The sequence below is a fragment of the Petromyzon marinus genome, chromosome 26 (genome assembly GCF_048934315.1).
Source record: "Petromyzon marinus isolate PM22_M1 ecotype Great Lakes invasive population chromosome 26, UKy_Petmar_22M1.pri1.0, whole genome shotgun sequence".
Classification (NCBI taxonomy): Eukaryota; Metazoa; Chordata; class Hyperoartia; order Petromyzontiformes; family Petromyzontidae; genus Petromyzon; species Petromyzon marinus.
In genome coordinates this window covers 9,430,075-9,449,050 of record NC_133692.1, presented here as the reverse complement: position 1 = coordinate 9,449,050, position 18,976 = coordinate 9,430,075, and the positions used below count along the sequence as shown (strand labels likewise).

The 18,976-nt window shown below is 49.6% G+C and overlaps 1 protein-coding gene across 1 annotated transcript in view; it reads left to right on the top strand.

Annotated features, from left to right (window-relative positions):
- The first annotated feature begins 393 nt into the window (after window positions 1-393).
- LOC116946241 (ras-associating and dilute domain-containing protein-like) overlaps window positions 394-18,976 on the top strand; it is a 37,781-nt gene continuing 19,198 nt past the window's right edge. Inside the window, exons 1-5 of the mRNA XM_032961253.2 lie at window positions 394-1,461; window positions 10,664-11,024; window positions 12,777-12,911; window positions 13,548-13,707; window positions 15,418-16,100. Of these exons, the coding sequence (XP_032817144.2) occupies window positions 1,346-1,461; window positions 10,664-11,024; window positions 12,777-12,911; window positions 13,548-13,707; window positions 15,418-16,100 (1,455 nt within the window). The 5' untranslated portion in view covers window positions 394-1,345. The remainder of the gene's footprint in view (window positions 1,462-10,663; window positions 11,025-12,776; window positions 12,912-13,547; window positions 13,708-15,417; window positions 16,101-18,976) is intronic.

The window sequence follows — 18,976 nt, the reverse complement described above, 5'->3', positions numbered from 1 at the left end:
TACTGAACTGTCGGTGGTGCTAAATCAGTGACGGAAATTCAGCATTCCCATGGAGGGAGACAATCCTCGCGTAGAAGGCAAACCACTTTTTGTCGACTTCTCTCCAAAGCGGTACCCGTTTTATCGGCCCCGGGGTGATGATGGGCCGAGTCTATTCGCACTCGGTTAAACAAAGGGCCGCATTGCTAACGCTCCTACGGAGATGTATGGACCTTACAGGATGAACGTGGGAAACGGTTGCTGCAGGTCACGTGACGCCGCACAGGCATACACCTGGTTCACCTGGAACTCACCTGGACACACCTGGCGGGAGGGTGGGGGGTGGTGGGGAGGGGGTGAGAGGGGAGGGGGTGAAAGGGGAGGGGTTACACCTGCCTCCCCAATGTGCTCTATACAGTGCGTCTATTTATATGCAGATCCTGTCGGACGAGGAACAGCGGAGGGTTAGAGGGTAGCTGTTGGGTCCACGTGGCTCCTTCCAGAGACGCAGGGCAGCATTTGACACGCACCATTCCCATGGAACACAGCTCTTGTGTGAAGAGGGTGTCACAGTTGTGTAGAGGAGGATAGTATTCACTGTTTAGATGAGAGTATTGAATATATACGGTGATAGTATTGATTGTATATAGTGGTCGTAACTGTATCATTGATTGTATAGACGGTGACGCAAATATTGTATTGAGACTAATACTATTGATTGTATAAATGGAGTATAGTATTGATTGTATCGACAGTTAAGCATTGATTGTACAGTCCTATTTTTTTTTTAATCAGGAATAGGACTGGTAGCCTAGAGGGTGATGGTATTGGTCGTATAGAAGAGGGTGATCTTGTTAATTGTTTCGATAGGCATAACACTGGCTGTAGGTGAGTGTATGAGCCTATGCCGTGTCTATTGTTGATGTGGTCGCTCAGGCTGGGACACGTGGGTGGTGTTGATGGTGGCTGCGAGGTGGATTCATAGAGGATTAGGGAGGCTGGAGAGGTGCTGGGCAGGGAGAGGAGGGGGTTGGAGAGGCGAGGGAGGGGAGAGCTTTAGCAGCGTAGGGGGAGTGAGTAGAGAATAAGGATCTGGAGAGGAGAGAAGGGGACAGATGAGAGGGGTGTCTGTGGAGTAAGACGGGGTGTCTGCGGAGTCGGGTGAGCAGACGTTAGGGTAGAGGGGTGTCTGGAGCGAGAAGAAAGGCGGGAGGAGCATCTACGGGAGGACCGAGAGGATCCTGAGTGTCTGGAGAGGAGAGAATAGTGTGTTGTGTGTAGGGGGGACAGGGGTGTCTGTAGAAGTAAGCAAGGAAGGGGGTGGGTGGGGGGTCCTCTGGGGAGGGAGAGGAGAGCGGCGAGCGCCATGCGGACCGTGATGCCCGCGGAGCCGCTCGTACCGCGCGCCGCCGCCGCCGCCACTGCCGCCGCGGGCTCCCCGGGCTCGAGCCACTCGCGCAGCCCCAGCGCCGGCTCCGTGTGGTGAGTGTCGAGTTCACACACACACAGACACTCAGATACACACACTCACACACACACAGATAGATATACACACACACAGATACACACAGACACACACACTCAGACACTCAGATACACACACTCACACACACAGATAGATATACACACACACAGATACACACAGACACACACACTCAGACACTCAGATACACACACTCACACACACAGATAGATATACACACACACAGATACACACAGACACACACACTCAGACACTCAGATACACACACAGAGATAGATATACACAGACACACACAGATACACACAGACACACACACAGACACACACACACACACACAGATACACACACAGAGATAGATATACACTCACACACACACTCACACACAGACACTCAGACACACACAGACACACACACAGATAGATATACACACAGACACACACACAGACACACACACTCAGACACACTCACACACACACAGACACACACAGATACACACACAGAGATAGATATACACTCACACACACACAGACACTCAGACACACACAGACACACACACAGACACACACAGACACACACACTCAGACACACTCACACACACACAGACACACACACAGATACACACACAGAGATAGATATACACTCACACACACACTCACACACACACACTCAGACACACACAGACACACACACAGACACACACAGACACACACAGACACACACAGACACACACACTCAGACACACTCACACAGACACACACACACAGACACACTCAGATAGATATACACTCACACACACACTCACACAGACACACACACACTCACACACACACACAGACACACACACACTCACACACACACAGACACACTCAGACACACAGACACACTCAGATAGATATACACACTCACACACACACACACTCACACACACACTCACACAGACACACACACTCAGATAGATATACACTCACACACACTCACACAGACAGACACGCACACTCACACACACACACAGACACACACACTCACACACACACACAGACACACACACATAGACACACACACAGACACACACACACACACAGATACACACTCAGACACAGATACACACTCAGATACACACAGATACATTATAGATACACACAGACACACACACAGACACACACACAGACACACACAGATACACACAGATACACACACAGATACACACACAGACACACTCACACAGACACACTCACACACACAGATACACACACACACACAGACACACTCACACAGACACACACAGACACACACAGACACACACAGACACACACACAGACACACTCACACAGATACACACTCACACACACAGACACTCACACACACACAGACACACTCACACAGACACACTCACACACACAGATACACACACACACAGACACACTCACACAGACACACACAGACACACACACAGACACAGATACACACACAGACACATACACACAGAAACACTCAGACACACACAGATAGATATACACTCACACACACACTCACACAGACACACACACACACTCACACACACACACAGACACACACTCACACACACACAGACACACTCAGACACACTCAGATAGATATACACACTCACACACACACAGATACACACTCACACACACACTCACACAGACACACACACACAGACACACTCAGATAGATATACACTCACACACACACTCACACAGACACACACGCACACTCACACACACGCACAGACACACACACTCACACACACACACAGACACACACAGACACACACACATAGACACACACACAGACACACACACACAGATACACACTCAGACACAGATACACACTCAAATACACACAGATACATTATAGATACACACAGACACACACACAGACACACACACAGACACACACAGATACACACAGATACACACACAGACACACTCACACAGACACACTCACACACACAGATACACACACACACAGACACACTCACACAGACACACACAGACACACACACAGACACACTCACACAGATACACACTCACACACACAGACACTCACACACACACAGACACACTCACACAGACACACTCACACACACAGATACACACACACACAGACACACTCACACAGACACACTCACACAGACACACACAGACACACACACAGACACAGATACACACACAGACACATACACACAGAAACACTCAGACACACACAGATACACACACAGACGCACACACAGACACACTCACACAGACACACACAGACACACACACTCACACACACACAGATAGATATACACACAGACACACACAGACACACTCAGACACAGATACACACTCACACACACAGATACACACACAGACACACACAGACACACTCAGACACAGATACACACACACACACAGATAGATATACACACAGATACACACACAGACACACACACAGATACACACACAGATACACACACACATACACACACACATACACACACACATTGATACACACACATTGATACACACACATTGATACACACACATACACACACATCGATACACACACAGACACACACACAGACACACACACAGACACACACACACAGAGAGACACACACAGACACATCCACACACAGACACACACACAGATACACAGTTTCAGTTTATTTATTTTGGTATAGCCCTGTGAGCCATTCGGCTCTTGAATCGGGTGCAACCACAACAAACAAAAAAACAAAAACACGAACAAGAAAAACATCTTAAAGTGACTGTGTGTGACTGTGCAAACAGAAAATCCATGAAAAAAGAGCAAAATATTCCTGAAAAAAGCACCGTACACCAACGCTGTGTGCAAAAAAAAAACACAGATACACCCAGACACACACAGACACACACACAGATACACAAACACAGATACACACACATACACAGATACACAGACACACACAGATACACACACACAGATAGATACACACACAGACACACAAAGATACACACACAGACACACGCACAGATAGATATACACACACCACACACAGATACACACGCAGATATACACACACAGATACACACACACACAGACACACACATAGCTATATACACACAGATACACAGAGATACACACACAGAGATACACATGTAGATATACACACAGATACACAGACAGACACACACACACACAGATACACACACAGATACACACACAGCTACACACACACACAGCTACACACACAGATACACACACATTCACAAACACACAAACAAAGATCTCACGTACAGCCTTTAACAGACTGTTGGTCCAAGTGCTGTTAGCGAGCACTTATAAAGACCGGCGCTGTGGCACACGAGGGGTGGGTGGCCAGCACCACGCCCGGCCGCCTTTGTCTCCCCAAGGGCCACGTTTACACATCGCACCAGGTATACTAATTTGAGGCTGAGTCGACCTAGGGGACCGGTTAAGATAATCGTCGCTGGTGTTGGTGGCCGAGGGTTGGAATACACCGAGTTAAACAGTGGGTTTACTCCCCAACACTCCAGTGTGCTGTACTCGTAACGAATTGCCATGTGTTTTTCTTACTTGACAAACCTTACTAATTGGCTGTGTCGGGTGGTGGCGGGTTTAACGGCACATATGTACGCAATCTAACGCAGAAAAAAACCTATGGGTCTACGTGTTAAACTAAGAAAAATATACTTCCTGAGCCAGTGACGAAAATTCCACATTCCTAAGCCGAGGGCGAGTATATCCATAGGACAACCACTGTTGACTTCTCCACCAAGTGGTCCCCGTTCAACTGGAGGGATGATGTGCTGAGGCAACCTCCAACCAGGAATTGAACTCGCGACCTTCTGATATGGTGAGTCATTAAGTTCAGTTGTTCAAAAGCACTCCAATCTGTTCTAGTCTGCCTCTGTACTTAGTCATATGTTATCCCGGGTCTCCTTCCATAACTGCCCTGGCAAAACACAGTATCTTGTATTCACCAGTCCCGACCCCCTGACAGATGTGTTCAGTTGCTTGGCGAACTTTGTTTTGCTCATATTCATCTTTAGCCTACCTTTGCAGCTTTCTATACGAGGTCAGGCGATAAATTCCCATGGTTAATTTAATGACTGTCATCAGGAAGTGACTATTGCAACCTTTACTGTGTGGTGGTTGCTATGTACGTGACCTGTAATCCAGCGCTGTGAGGGCGAGGGTTGATAGATCACACAAGTTGTGAAACTCCCTTCCTGTAGGCGTCGAGGAGGAGTGATACCCTGACTCACCAAGAGAAGGCTGTACAACAAATGTGGACTCAACCTGTTCCATCCCTATGGGATAGAGTGTTGCCCCCTTCCATGCGTGAGTTTGCTCCGCGTGCTCCGGTTTCTTCCAGCATGTAGACAAATTAATTGGCCGATAACGCCTTAATATGTAGAGGACTGCAGAGCTTTGGGGGGAATTTGGTGGCCGCACATCGCGTGAGTGACCGAACACTATGTGGCACATTGCCAGTTGAAACTATTTTTACTATTGACCCCACAGATGCCGAGGATATAGCGCGTGTTTCTAACACTGCAATTCCTGCAGATGTATATCCAAATAGACCTACCCTTGATTACAACTACTCGTTAGCGGTTCTCCTCAAATCCCACTTGTTTAACTTTCAGTCTATGATAAAAACGTCACTGTTTTAGCCTTTGTGCACTCTTACAGGTTACATTTTAGGGTAAGGATTTCAGTCTCGGGATTTCAGCTTGGGGTTTAGGGGTCAGGCATTTCAGATTCGGGATTTAGTATTCTAGGTTTAGTATTTCGAAGTTGAGGATTGGGGATAAGGATTCAGGGGTTAGGGTTGGGGGTGTTTGGTAAGGGATTTAGGGTTTAGGATTATGAGTTTGTGAGGCATTTGCGTTTGAATGGCAAGACTGTATTTGTACTGAGATTTGGTGCATGTTCTGGTGTTGAACTTTATTGCAGTAGACTGCACAGTCTTGATAGACCTCTGTAGGGACTGGCCTGTGCAAAATACGGTCACTGCTTTTTTGTTAAATCACAGACCTAGGAAAGTTTAACACGTAGGCTTTCGCGACCAATATTATTCATAATAAAGGTCTTTGGGTTAGATCGCGTTATTTATAAATGTGTCGTAACCCTCCACCACCCGACACGGCCAATCAGCAAAAAAGTATCACGTTGACCAAAGACAAATAGTTCACTACTTTAGCCCACCGGTGTGTTGAAGAGTGCGGCTTGGAAGCGTATTATTAAATAATACATATTACAATTCCTTATAGGGGAAACACATACTAATTAACGGATTACTAACGTAGCATGTAATCACAATAACACACATTACAACTAATTACTAATCTACAATTCATTACTAATCACAACCATTGACTGATTACCAATCGATTATATAATTACAATACCCCCCCTCCGCCTCAAATCACTGTACCTGAATGAGTTAAATGATGACGTCACCCTGCTGCTGCTCTATTTAAGACCGGGAGCAAGTGAGGGCTTTACCATTCTGGCAAATTGCCCGATGATGCTGGATGTAATTACCAGTGAAACGTCGTACTCAAACTGTAAATGTTGTGGATTCACTCTTCAACACACCGGTGGTCTAAAGTAGTGAACTATTTGTCTTTTGTCAACGTGACACTTTTTTGCTGATTGGCCGTGTCGGGTGGTGCAGGGTTACGACACATTTATAAATAACGCGATCTAACCCAAAAACCTTTATTATGAGACCTAGGAAAGTCTACGATCGGGATCAAATCAAGATTCTGGGCTATGATTGGATACAAAGTTTTGGTGAGAGTGTTTGCTCCGATGCAATTACAGGAGAAACGCCCCCAATCTGTGGTGGAATTAAATTGGTCCTTAAGGTTGTCTGCGATTTTACTCTTATCCGTGGGGTAGAAATTTACAGATGACCTGTGGCTAATAGGATGAATTTGTCATGGGACTTCCCTTATCCACGCACAAATCGGATAATATGATGCCATTCCCGCAGAGACCCATGCAAAAGGTCGCTCGTAATCGCGGATAATAAGGATAATAGGGCCGGTGGGTAATATGGGTTTTTGCGGACCTCAGCGGTCACCAATAATAGGAGTAATGGATAAGAGGGTTGCAGATAAGAGGAATTGGCATGGCACTGGAGATTACAAAATGCTGTCTTGTCCTAAAAGGTCGACATTGTTAAACGTGAGTTTTAGACATTGAAAACAATTCAATGTCTTTGCACTATTGACAAATTGTTATTGAACAACTGCACGTGCAAGGGATACATTAATGGTTACACAGCCAGTATGAACATTTAAACATCGAGTAAACAAATACATATAACTCCAGAGATCCTAAATTTGTCTTAATCCCAACCACGTTTGTCCAATGATCTAATACTGTACTAGGTTTTCATGCATTGACTTATTGCTCATAGCTGGCACAGAAATACGTTATAATTGAGTGCCAGATTATAGATGCTTGTAGTTAATTACGTGTGTAAACAGTGTGTCGGTACGTGTGATTGTTGTGTATTGTATATGTATGTGAGTGTCGGCGTGTGTATGTGTATTCGTGTATCTGGGTACCTTTGTGTGTGCCTGCAGGCTGGTGTGTGTTTGGGTATCTGTATGTATATCTGTGTATGTTTGTCTGTGTGTGTATGTTTGGGTGCCTGTGTGTATACTTCGTGTTATTGTGTGTGTCGTTGTTTATTGGTTGAATTAGTCGACTACTGTACTCACTTTTCATAGTCGGTGATTCCCTGCTCAATCAAGCAATGGTGGTGAGGAACCCTGAGCCATTGCTCGAAATCCCACGTTCATATGACAGGCGCCATGTCAATTCATGGGACTAACACCGTTGATTAGCATCCGACGTGCTCGATAATATAAGTTCCGCTTTTTGGAATGTGGAGTTGCCACCCCGCACGTTCACTTGTGCAGGGAGACTCTTGACTTGGCATTCAGATACCAAGTGTTTGGTAACGGAACGAGTTCACATTTGTCATCGCCATCAATCGCCATCGTCATCCCTACCTCCGCGATGGTAAAAAAAAAATGAACAACACCCCACGAGGCTGCGTCCACTCCGTTGCAGAGAAGCCTGCGGTAGCTGTTGCCGAGTGGAGCCTGGGCACCGCCACTGGAATGTGGAATTTCCACCACCGTTCTCCGAACTCGGAGGTGTTTGGTCGCAGTTCAAAAACGCTTAAGTCCGGGAGCAGGCAGATGGATTTCCCCTTCCGTTTGCAGCCCTGACCTTGAGGGCGAGGCTATCGCCGATGCACTTGCAAGTCGGTACAAAGTGTTGTCAATTTGCCGCAAGCTTCAACATACCTTTGGCACCCGGGCCCATAGCTCAGCCAACACCCTCGCTCTGAACACCTTGCGCGCGCGTGCGTGCGTTCGCACACGCACCCAGGGTTCGGAGTTTAGTTTCTCGAGGCGTTCGTAGACGCGACACGGGCGCCGAGGAGGACGGAGAGCGTCGTGGTGATCTTGGGCTTCGCCGGGTGTTTGTGGACAGGCCCACCGGCAAGTCGCTCGAACACCGACGGAACCTGTGTATGTTGGCTCAAGGAATAACGCTCCGAACGGCTTCACGTTTTTAATTTGTATCTGCTTTGTCTCGTGCTCCTCTTAAGAGTTGTAAACTCATCTGTGTGTCTGGGGGGATCAGCCCAACGCATCACTCGGACTATCTGGGAATGGTAAGACTAGTTCAGCTTTTTGGAAAAGCGCTATGCATAGATGGACTGGTCCTTGCCATAGGAATGTGGAATTTCGCACCTGCAGGCTTAGGGATGCCAGTGGAGCGGAGCGCTGTCCCACGCTCACTTGAGCAGGGATATATGCCGACCTCTGACTTTCTAACTCCTGTGTTTAGTCCATGTACTTATTTACTTTATCAATGCTATAGAAACATACAGTACCTTTGGATCGGACTGTTTAACGCGAATAGGTGTGGTCGTTGATCTGTTTAATCCTGTCGGAGCAAGTCGTTTGTTTACACAGAAAACCCGCACTGAATCTCGGGACTTGTGTGAAATAGGGTCCTGCTTGGGATATTTAGCCACTTTTTATGAAGGTGAGGAAACCAGAGACGAATATTCAGATGTCTTATCTAGAGATAGAGACAGTGCAATCCATAGAGATAAGATTGGTAACATTTATACATATAGAAGATCGGTCAAAGGCAATGATGAAGCCCTGTGATCGATTGGTCACGCGTTGGCTGATGACCCTGTAGAGAAGAGCTCTTGGGTGTGCTTTCGCCTACTCCTCCACACTGGCCAGACGTCTTCTCGCAAGAGGTTGGTGGTGGAGTACCCACAATTTACCCCTCCACAGGCAACCTGTCCATTGACTGTGGTGGTTAAATCCACTTACACAGCTGGGTGGACACGAGGGGCAGTGGGGATTTGGGGAGTTTGAGAAACTTGTCCCATTGTTTAAACTGCAGCGAGCCGGCGGACCTCTGGATTGCAAGTCCAGTGCTGCTGACCCTCACAGCACGGCAGCATCCCAGATAGGCCGGCAACAGTGGAGATTATTAGGTCAGCTGATGCTTCCAGCCAGCGGCACACGTGATCAGACCCCTGCAGCTACTGTAGGCACTCGGATGCACTGCGATGTTTAAAATAATATGTTGGATCCAGAATTGTGACAATTCATCGAACCGCTAGAGGTTATTCATAGTAAGCCTAGAAATGAGGTACACATCAACAGTCCTGGGGATAAGTGCTGGAAGGGTTCGTTCAATAGCTGCTGACAAGTATAATATCTGAGAAGGGCGTGCTAGTTGTGTGCCACGCTTGCGAAGAAGAGAAGACCATGAAGACCATGGCTTAAACATCATTGGCATTTGTCTCACCTTTTTGGTCATCTGCGTACGCGAAGGCAATGCGTTTTGTCTCAACCACCACCACTATCACCACCTCCCACCAGCACACCACCATTGCTATCAAACCACCGCCATTGCCAGCACGCACCACCACCACCAAAGATCCCCACTAAAGCTTTAACAAACATTTTGGGCAAGTGCTGTTAGCGAGCGCTTAATGAAGGGTGGCACGGCACACGAAGGGGGTGGGTGGCTCGCACCACGCCCAGCTGCCGTCGACCATCTTTAGCAGCAGCAGCACCACCACCGGCATCTGTCTAACCACAGGCCTCCGTGCTCGCAACACAGGTCCAACTCCTCTGCGAGCTCGGGTACCCTCAGCGAGCCGACCGCCTCGGGCCAAAGCGCCGCGAGGCAAGGGCAGAACAAGCGCTACAGCCTGGGCTTCATCCGCGGGATGCTGCCCCGGGGTCGCAACCCGTCCTCCTCCTCCTCGACCGACATCTCCCCGCAGGGCGGTGGCGGCCCGGGGGATGCGAGGGGAGGAGGCGGGGTCTCCCCGGGACCCTCCACGTCCCCCGGCTTGAACGGGGGGCTCCTGCCGTCGAAGCCATCCGTCATCAGGGTCTACGGGGACCTCATCAGCCGCGGCACGCTCTACAAGGGCGTGCTCACGTTGCCCGACAGCAGCGCCCATCAGCTGGTGCAGGTGGGTGTGTGGGCACAGGGGGCTCGCGAGCCTCCCGCCAGCGTCTCTGTGTCTTTGTCTTGTGTGTCTTTGTCTTGTGTGTGTGGATCCGTGTGTGTGTGTGGGAAGCGGTAGTGTAGTGGTTGGCGCCCTGCGCTACGAACCCGGCGATCCGAGTTCGATTCCCGCTCATGGCCAACACCAGTGACGATTATCTGAACCGGTTTTGGGCCTCCCGGGGGTCGACTCAGCCCTCACATGAGCACCCGGTGCGATGTGTAAACTTTAGCTTTGGGGAGAGAAAGGGTGCCGGGCAAACGTGGTGCTGGCCACTCACCCGCTGTTGTGCTCTGCCGGCCTTTAGAGGTGCTCACTAAGAGTATTTGCCCCCAACAGTTTGTGTAGGTTACACGGGAGATCTTTGCCTTAGAGTCTGTCTTTATTGACGCTTGTGGGGAGCGGCAGTGTGGTGGTTCGCAGACTGTGCCACAACATCGGCATCTCGCTCACGGCAAACGGTGGCAATTATTAAATAGAATTATAATCGATCCTTGGCCTCCTCTCGGTAGACTTAAGCCTTAAATGAGGACCTGGCGTGGTGTGTAATTAACATCAGCACTGGGGAGGCAAAGTTAGCCGGTGTGGTGCTAACCACACCACCCCCTCGCGTGCCATGCCAGCTTTAATGGGTGCTCTCGGACCGTACTTGCCGCACGAGTCTGTTAAGGCTATACAGGTGGTCGTTGACTTTGTCTTTCCATGCGGGTGCTCTCCTTGCTCTCTCCATAACGTCATGAGATACTGTCTCTTGATATTCAGAAGCTGTTGTGCACTGCTCATGACCTGTACACAGCCACCATCTTTGCACAGCCATCGAGCTCAAATAATTTTTTGACAAAGCATTTAAGGTCATGTTGGTGTTATATGTGTAAGAGAAATTGGATGCAGTGCTGGGCCAGTTGTGGAAACTCCATATTCCTATGGTGAGAGTTTTTCCATATGAAGACGATTGCTGACTTTCCCACAAAACAGTGCTAGTTTTTCGATTTTAAGCTTTCGTGACTGCAGGGATTCATATTCTTGGTTCTTTCGGTAAAGACACGTAGGAGGGAAATAATAAAGTAATAAAAATAAAACATAATAAAATTCTCACGACGTTTCGGGCACAACGCAAGCAGCCGTCCTCAGGTGAAGAAAAACCTGAGGACGGCTGCTTGCGTTGTGGCCGAAACGTCGTGAGTATTTTATTGTTTTATTTGTATTATTTCCCTTCTACGTGACTTTACCGAAAGAGCCAAGAATATAGTGCTAGTTTTATTAAACCTGTAGGGATGATGAGTCAATCTCCCTCACCCCCTCCCCACCGAGATTTATACTTGCAACCTTCCAATTGCGTGTGGCTCACGTTGGGTACTCAAGGTGAGGAGCATCCATTGCCGAATATTAGAGATCTTCAACATCAAAACATGAACATTAATTTATCCAACGTCGGAGGTGTCCACTGGTCCAATGCTCACTTTGCTGGTGACGGATGTGGGTCAACGTGAACGATTAATTACCTGATCGCCGATCCCACTGGAGGACCCTCGGGGTTTCACCTCCACCTCGGGGAAACTCCGGTTGCCCACATTCAAGTGGAATTCGCACGACTTGCGACGAATCCGCACGCGAGTTTTCGATGGTGCAGGAGGCTGGTGGTCGGTGGGCGTGCGATGACGAAGACGATGACGACGATGACGACGATGACGAGTCCTCTGTCCCCCCCCCCCCCAGGACGCTCTCTCACGATATGGGCTCGACCCGAGCCGGGCGCACGAGTACGTGCTGTGCGACGCCATCGGGCGCCTGGAGGACGCGGAGTGCGCCTGGGTGGAGGATGGGAACGGGTCGGAGGGGACGTCGTCAGAGGTGGGCCTGTGCTGGGAGGTGGCGGTGGTTGCCGTGGATGCGAGGTTGTTGGTGGTGGTAGAGGTGGTGGCGATTATGATTGTGGGGGAGCGATCCGGGTTAGTTTCCCACTCGCGGTCGACACCGGTGACGATAATCTTAAACGGTCCCGGGCATCCCCTAGGTCGACTCAGCCTCACATTGGTTCCTGGTGCGGCGTGTAAACATCGCCACTGGGGAGACAAAGGCGGCCGGCCGTGGTCCTGGCCACCCACCCCCTCGCGTGCCGTGGCGGCTTTCATAGGTGCTCGATAGCAGCACTTGCCCCTACAGTCTGTTCAGGCTACACGGGGGATCTTAGTCTTTGTGTACCAGTGTGGATCAGCAGAGCAGTGCTTCGTGCACTGCGCTTCGAACACGACGACCTGAGGAACATGTCCTCACCCTGGCTGGGAAAGCCGCATCTGACCTTGTCTTGTGCGCTGCGCTGTGAAAGCATCAGCATTGAGGTTGACAAAGGCAGTTGGGCTCGGTTCTCGCCATACCATCCCCCTCATGGTCAGCCCCAGCCTTATCAGGTCCTTGCTTAACAGCACTTGACCCAGGAGTTTCCTTGTAGGCTATACAGGGGATCCGTTGTCCGTGCCGCGTGTGCAGGAGGCGCGTGTGTGGGTGCCGGAGTCCGTGCGCGCCCTGGCCTCAAACGAGCGGCCGCTGGAGCTGCAGGCACTGTGGAGGCCCAGCCCCGGATTCTCGCGCCGATTCCAGATCCGACGGCGCTCGGGCATGGAGCTCAGGGTCACGCCAGGGCCGGCAGGTACTCGCCACGCGCGGACACTTGAGACAAGGACACGCGTGCACACGGATGCATGGACACTGATGCACGGGCGTGGATGCGGGAATGCGGACACTCGACATACGGGCACGGATACGGTACGGAGACACCGATGTGGCATGTGCACAGAGACACAGAGGCGCTGACACACGGGCGCAGAAATACGCAGGCAATGACACTCGCGGCCTGACATGAACTTCCTGTAAAAGTACTCTGTCCACGCTGCCGATGGGGAAGAGAGTGTCTCTGTGGGGCAGGGGAAATGCGAGATGGCAGGGGAAATGCGAGATGGCTGGGGATGGCCCTTGCAGGGGGCTGGCAAGGCGTGAGACGCTGCCGCGGTGGAGGAATGTGCCTCGCAGCACGCTCTGCTGGCTAAGTACACACGGGGACACTCACCGAGGGTGTGTAGAGTTCTACATTTGTGGCGCGCATAAACCCACACGGACAGGTTTTCCCACTTCGTAAATATTAAATAGAAATATGTCCTTCCTCAGCAGAGCAATTGGGCGGTGCTCAGCCCCGTCGTGGATATTCCACATTCCTGTAGCAGGAGCTGGTCTCTCTGTTGTACGATATTTGACTGCTGACAGGGTGGTAGTGATTTTATTGACCTTGAGCTGAGCCACCTACGGCAACCACCGATTTGTCGAACATCAATGAAGATTTTTCGATTTAAAGCTTTCGTGACTGCAGGGATTCATAGTCTTAGTTCTTTCGGTAAAGTCACGTAGAAGGGAAATAATACAAATAAAACAATACAATTCTCACGACATTTCGATTGCAACACAAGCAATCATCATCAGGTGTGAATTTTCTTGCCGTCGTTTTCACACCTGATGATGATTGCTTGTGTTGCAATCGAAACGTCGTGAGAATTTTATTGTTTTTGTATTCTTTTATTATTTCCCTTCTACGTGACTTTACCAAAAGAACCACGAACGTCAATAAAGATTTATGCCTCTGCCATAGGAATGTAGAATGGCCTAGGGTTATCAATGGAGAAAAGCATCTCCCCATTCTCGGTTTCAGCAGAGTGATCCATTGGTCTCAGTGCAGCTGAATCCATTGTTGTACTTTACTTCTATGCTCCCACATCCGAGCTCGCACTGACCACCACCCGACACAGCCAACTAGTAAGGGTTGTCACGTAAACAGAACGTGGCCAATTCGTCACTAGTACAGCATGCCGGTGTGTTGGAGAGCCAAGCCACAACATTTACAATCTGAGTACGACGTTTCGAAAACTGATGAATAAATGAGACCGAAATAATGAGCAACAATACAAATGATGAGGTAAATTCGTGAGATTCTACGATCAAATTAAAGCCCTGGCAATCGAAACAATTCATAGAATCACTGTGGGGGTGTGGGGGGATATTGCTCCACGCTCACTTTAAACATCGTGATACTGCGTTGACCCAAAGAGAACAGATTATACAGTGTGTGATGTTTCGTGGGCAATAGCCTTTAATGCCCTTAATCATAACAGAGAGCCACAAAGGGCAGAGAGATGAAGTGAATAATAATAATAATAATAATGGGGCCCTGATTTAAATGTAACGTTCATAGTGCGTCAGGATGAACGGCGTTAATTTGGCCTATGAACAGTTACCCGTTCATCGAGCCCCGTGGGCAAAGTAGCACAGCCACAGCTCACGTTGCCTCCGGGTGCGACTTGTCATCCTGCAGAGGTGCCCGTCTTTACCGAGACCACTTCGTCGGACGACACGGACACCGACGCCACCGTCATGCCCGCCGGGGTCGCCCTTCCCGGGCCTGGTGATGGGGGGGCAGTGGTGACCACCCCCGACACCGGATCGACAAGGAACCCAGGCGGCGGAGCAGCTGTCGGACAAACGGGGCCCACGGGGGAGAGAAACCGACTGTGCCACCGATGCAACTCGGCTCTGGCGGACGAGCGGACGGGCAACTCGCGGTCAACTGCTTTGCAGAACAACGTCCCGCCGGGCGGCGGCGTCACGGCAAAGCGGCGGCAGCTGCCGCGGCAGCAGTGCAACGGAGTGGCAATGGAGGATGAAGTTGACGATGACGACGATTTGCCGGCGGAAATTAATGAGACGAGGTTTCGCTCGGCGGCCGCGCTATGCTTTGAGCCCTGGAGCGAGGATCTGCTGCTGCACAAGATCCTGGAGATGCCGCCCAGCGGTGGAGGAGGCATCGCCGCTGCCGCTGGCGGTGGTGGCGGCGGTGGTGGCGGCGGGGAGAAGGAGGAGGAGGCCGGCAGCTCGTCTCCGCTGGCGCTCGCCCGGCTGCTGTGCCTGTGCGTGCGCCACGCGGCGCTGCGCTTCTCTGCGCCCGAGATGCGCCGGCTGATGTTGAAGATGGCGAGTCGCGTGCAGGCGGCCGCGTGGGTGAGTGGGACGGCGTGGACGACGCGTGGACGACGGGTGGACGCATAGAGAGGTGGACAACGAAGATGAATGGATAGGATGAGTGGTTGGGCAGATACAGATGGGCAGATGGATGGCTGAAAATATATCGATGGACATTTCTTTCTTTCAGCTTCTTGATTTGTGGTCACATTTAGACGTTATATTGATCCAAATTGTTACTGTATTATTGATAGCTGGATGGCCCTGCAGATAGGCAGGCAGATGGATGAACAGGTAGATGAATTAATAATTTGTATGGCAGACTGATGGACAAGATGAATGGGCAGACAGACAGATAAAGAGAACATGGAAGTCTTACAGATGGACAAACGGTGAGATGGATCAGCATACCAATGGATGGATGTAGGATGGAAAGAAAGACTCATGGGCAGGTAGATAGTAGACAGAAAGATCAGTGGACAAGCAGGCATATGAATAAACATTAGACCCAGACATATGGACAGATAGCAGATGAACGAATAGATAGATAGACAGCTCAATAGCCAGATTATAAGGATGGAAAGACTTGGGACAGATATATGAACAAACAGAGAGGAAGATGGAGAGAGATGGCTGGACAAATTAATGAACATACAAATAGACTGGTGGTGTATGAAAATTTCGACTCGTAGACTAACAGACGGACAGACAGTTACACTAATGAACGGTCGTACGATGTATAAAGGACCTCTGAGGGCACGTACGGCCCCATTCCATCCCCCAAGTTTTAAATCCTGGGTAAACCACCGCAGGTGTGAACACAAAGATGCTCAGAAGTCGCTGGTGAGTGGGTGACAGACAGTTGAACGGAGAGGCATTAAGAAGACAAAGGCCCTGCGGTGATTCAGGCCCAAAGTGACATCAGAACAACATCGGAATACTCGCACGATTAATATGTAACCCATTTCACACACAGGTTACCTTGAGCAATTACAACAATACGCTTGTATGTATGGGCAGGTGTGGTAGTTTATAACGAGTGTTCACAGGAATGACTCACTGGGGCTATAAACACATGGCACCGCTGCCAGCTCGTTCCTGAATTAGCAGTGTGCTGAGAACGCGGGTGGTGTTTGCGTAACGGCCATTCGGTGTGTGTGTGTGTGTACGTGAACATTCAGTGGGGGGGGGGGGGGGGAGCAGGAGTGTTGCATTGCTACTCACCGTTCTATTGTGAGAGCCTTGTATACAAGACGACACCCTTTGCTGTCTCTGCGCGCGTGTGGTGGCAGCTGGCTTGATTCTCTCGTGTGATTCACAATGCTTTTGTTGCCTACAGCATCCGGGTGTCATCATGCTTTTATGTTATGCATTTGAACTTCTTTTGCATCGTACGTAGCCAACCGTGCTGTCCATCACACAAATTCCCCTCCACCTTTTGGCGATCTTTCGCTGCGGGTCTCTTTCCGATTCCCCTGTGTGGGTTTCCATCGCATCAGTTTTCATGGAACTTCTGGAACGGTATCCGTCGTGATTCGATGTCTGAGCCACTGCAAGTCTCTCCTCCTTGACGATGAGACTGACTGCCCCCCCCCCCCCCCCGCCATGTCTCATTCTCTTTCTGACTTCTTCATTGCTCTTCTTTGGTTCTTTCGGTGAAGTCACGTAGATAGAAAAAAATAACAATACAAATAAAGTGAATAAAAATAATATAAAATAAAAACAAAAACCATTTCATGTAGGCTGTAGCCTGGTTCTTAATCAGAATGAGTGTACTGGCAGTCTGTAATGCAGACTGTAGCAATGGTTATTAAGCTGGGTGCGTTAACCTCGACGTTAAGAACCAGGCTACAGTCTACATTATAGACTGCCAGTACAGTATTCACTTTATTTTTATTATTTTTCTATCTCCGTGACTTTACCGAAAGAACGAAAGAATATGAATTCCTGCAGTCACGAAAGTTTTAAGTCACAATTTCTTAATTGCTACTTTTATTTTCCCCGTCGATTGGTAGGATCTTACACAGGCAACACTGCTCATGTGCGGCGTGAGATAATTCATACCCACAATTCATAGTTTCTTACATGCATACATACAAACGTACAAATTGTCAAACACAAACGTACAGATCCCCCAGGTAGACTGAAGGCCAGCAATGATGCACGATGGGAGTGGTTTGGCCAGCACCACTAGGCCGCCTTTGTCTCCCCAGTGCTGATGTTCACAGACGATACTCATTTAAGGCTGAGTCTACCTCGAAGAGGCCCAGGACCACTTCGAGTATAACACTGGCTAATTGTGCGGTTATTTAAACGCAGTCGCCGGGTTCAAGGCGCGGGTGCGCTAACCACTGCGCCACCGCTCGACCCAAGCGCACACACAGTACACACACACAGTACACAAGCACACACACAGTACACATAAAGTCGTCGCACAATCGCACGTTTCCATCACAGCTGCTGTGAAGAAGAGCATTGTGAAGCCCCCATGCTGTGTTTACTTTACATTAATGGTCGCCCAGCCGTGGGTGCTATTAAAGCCAGTGTGTGTGGGCACCCGTGATCCTCCCTGCGCCGTTATCTGCCCCAACAGACGCGGCGAGGTGGTAATTGAAAAACCCAACACGATGAGAAGGGCCACCACCTTCACTGACACACCCCTACATATAGCAGACGCGATACGCCTCCTTCACATCGCTGTGTGCCATGCCGGCCTTCATAGGTGCTCTGCCCTCCATAGAAGACCCCCAACAGACTGTGTTAGGCTAGAGGAGAGGGACCTTTGTCTCTTTGCAGCACCCTAATGTTACGAAGTAGACTACGGGGCCGTCCATAAATGACGTCACGCACCGGGGGGGGGGGTCAGACATTTGTGACGATGTGTGATGAGGGGAGGGGGGTTGAGAAATGTGACG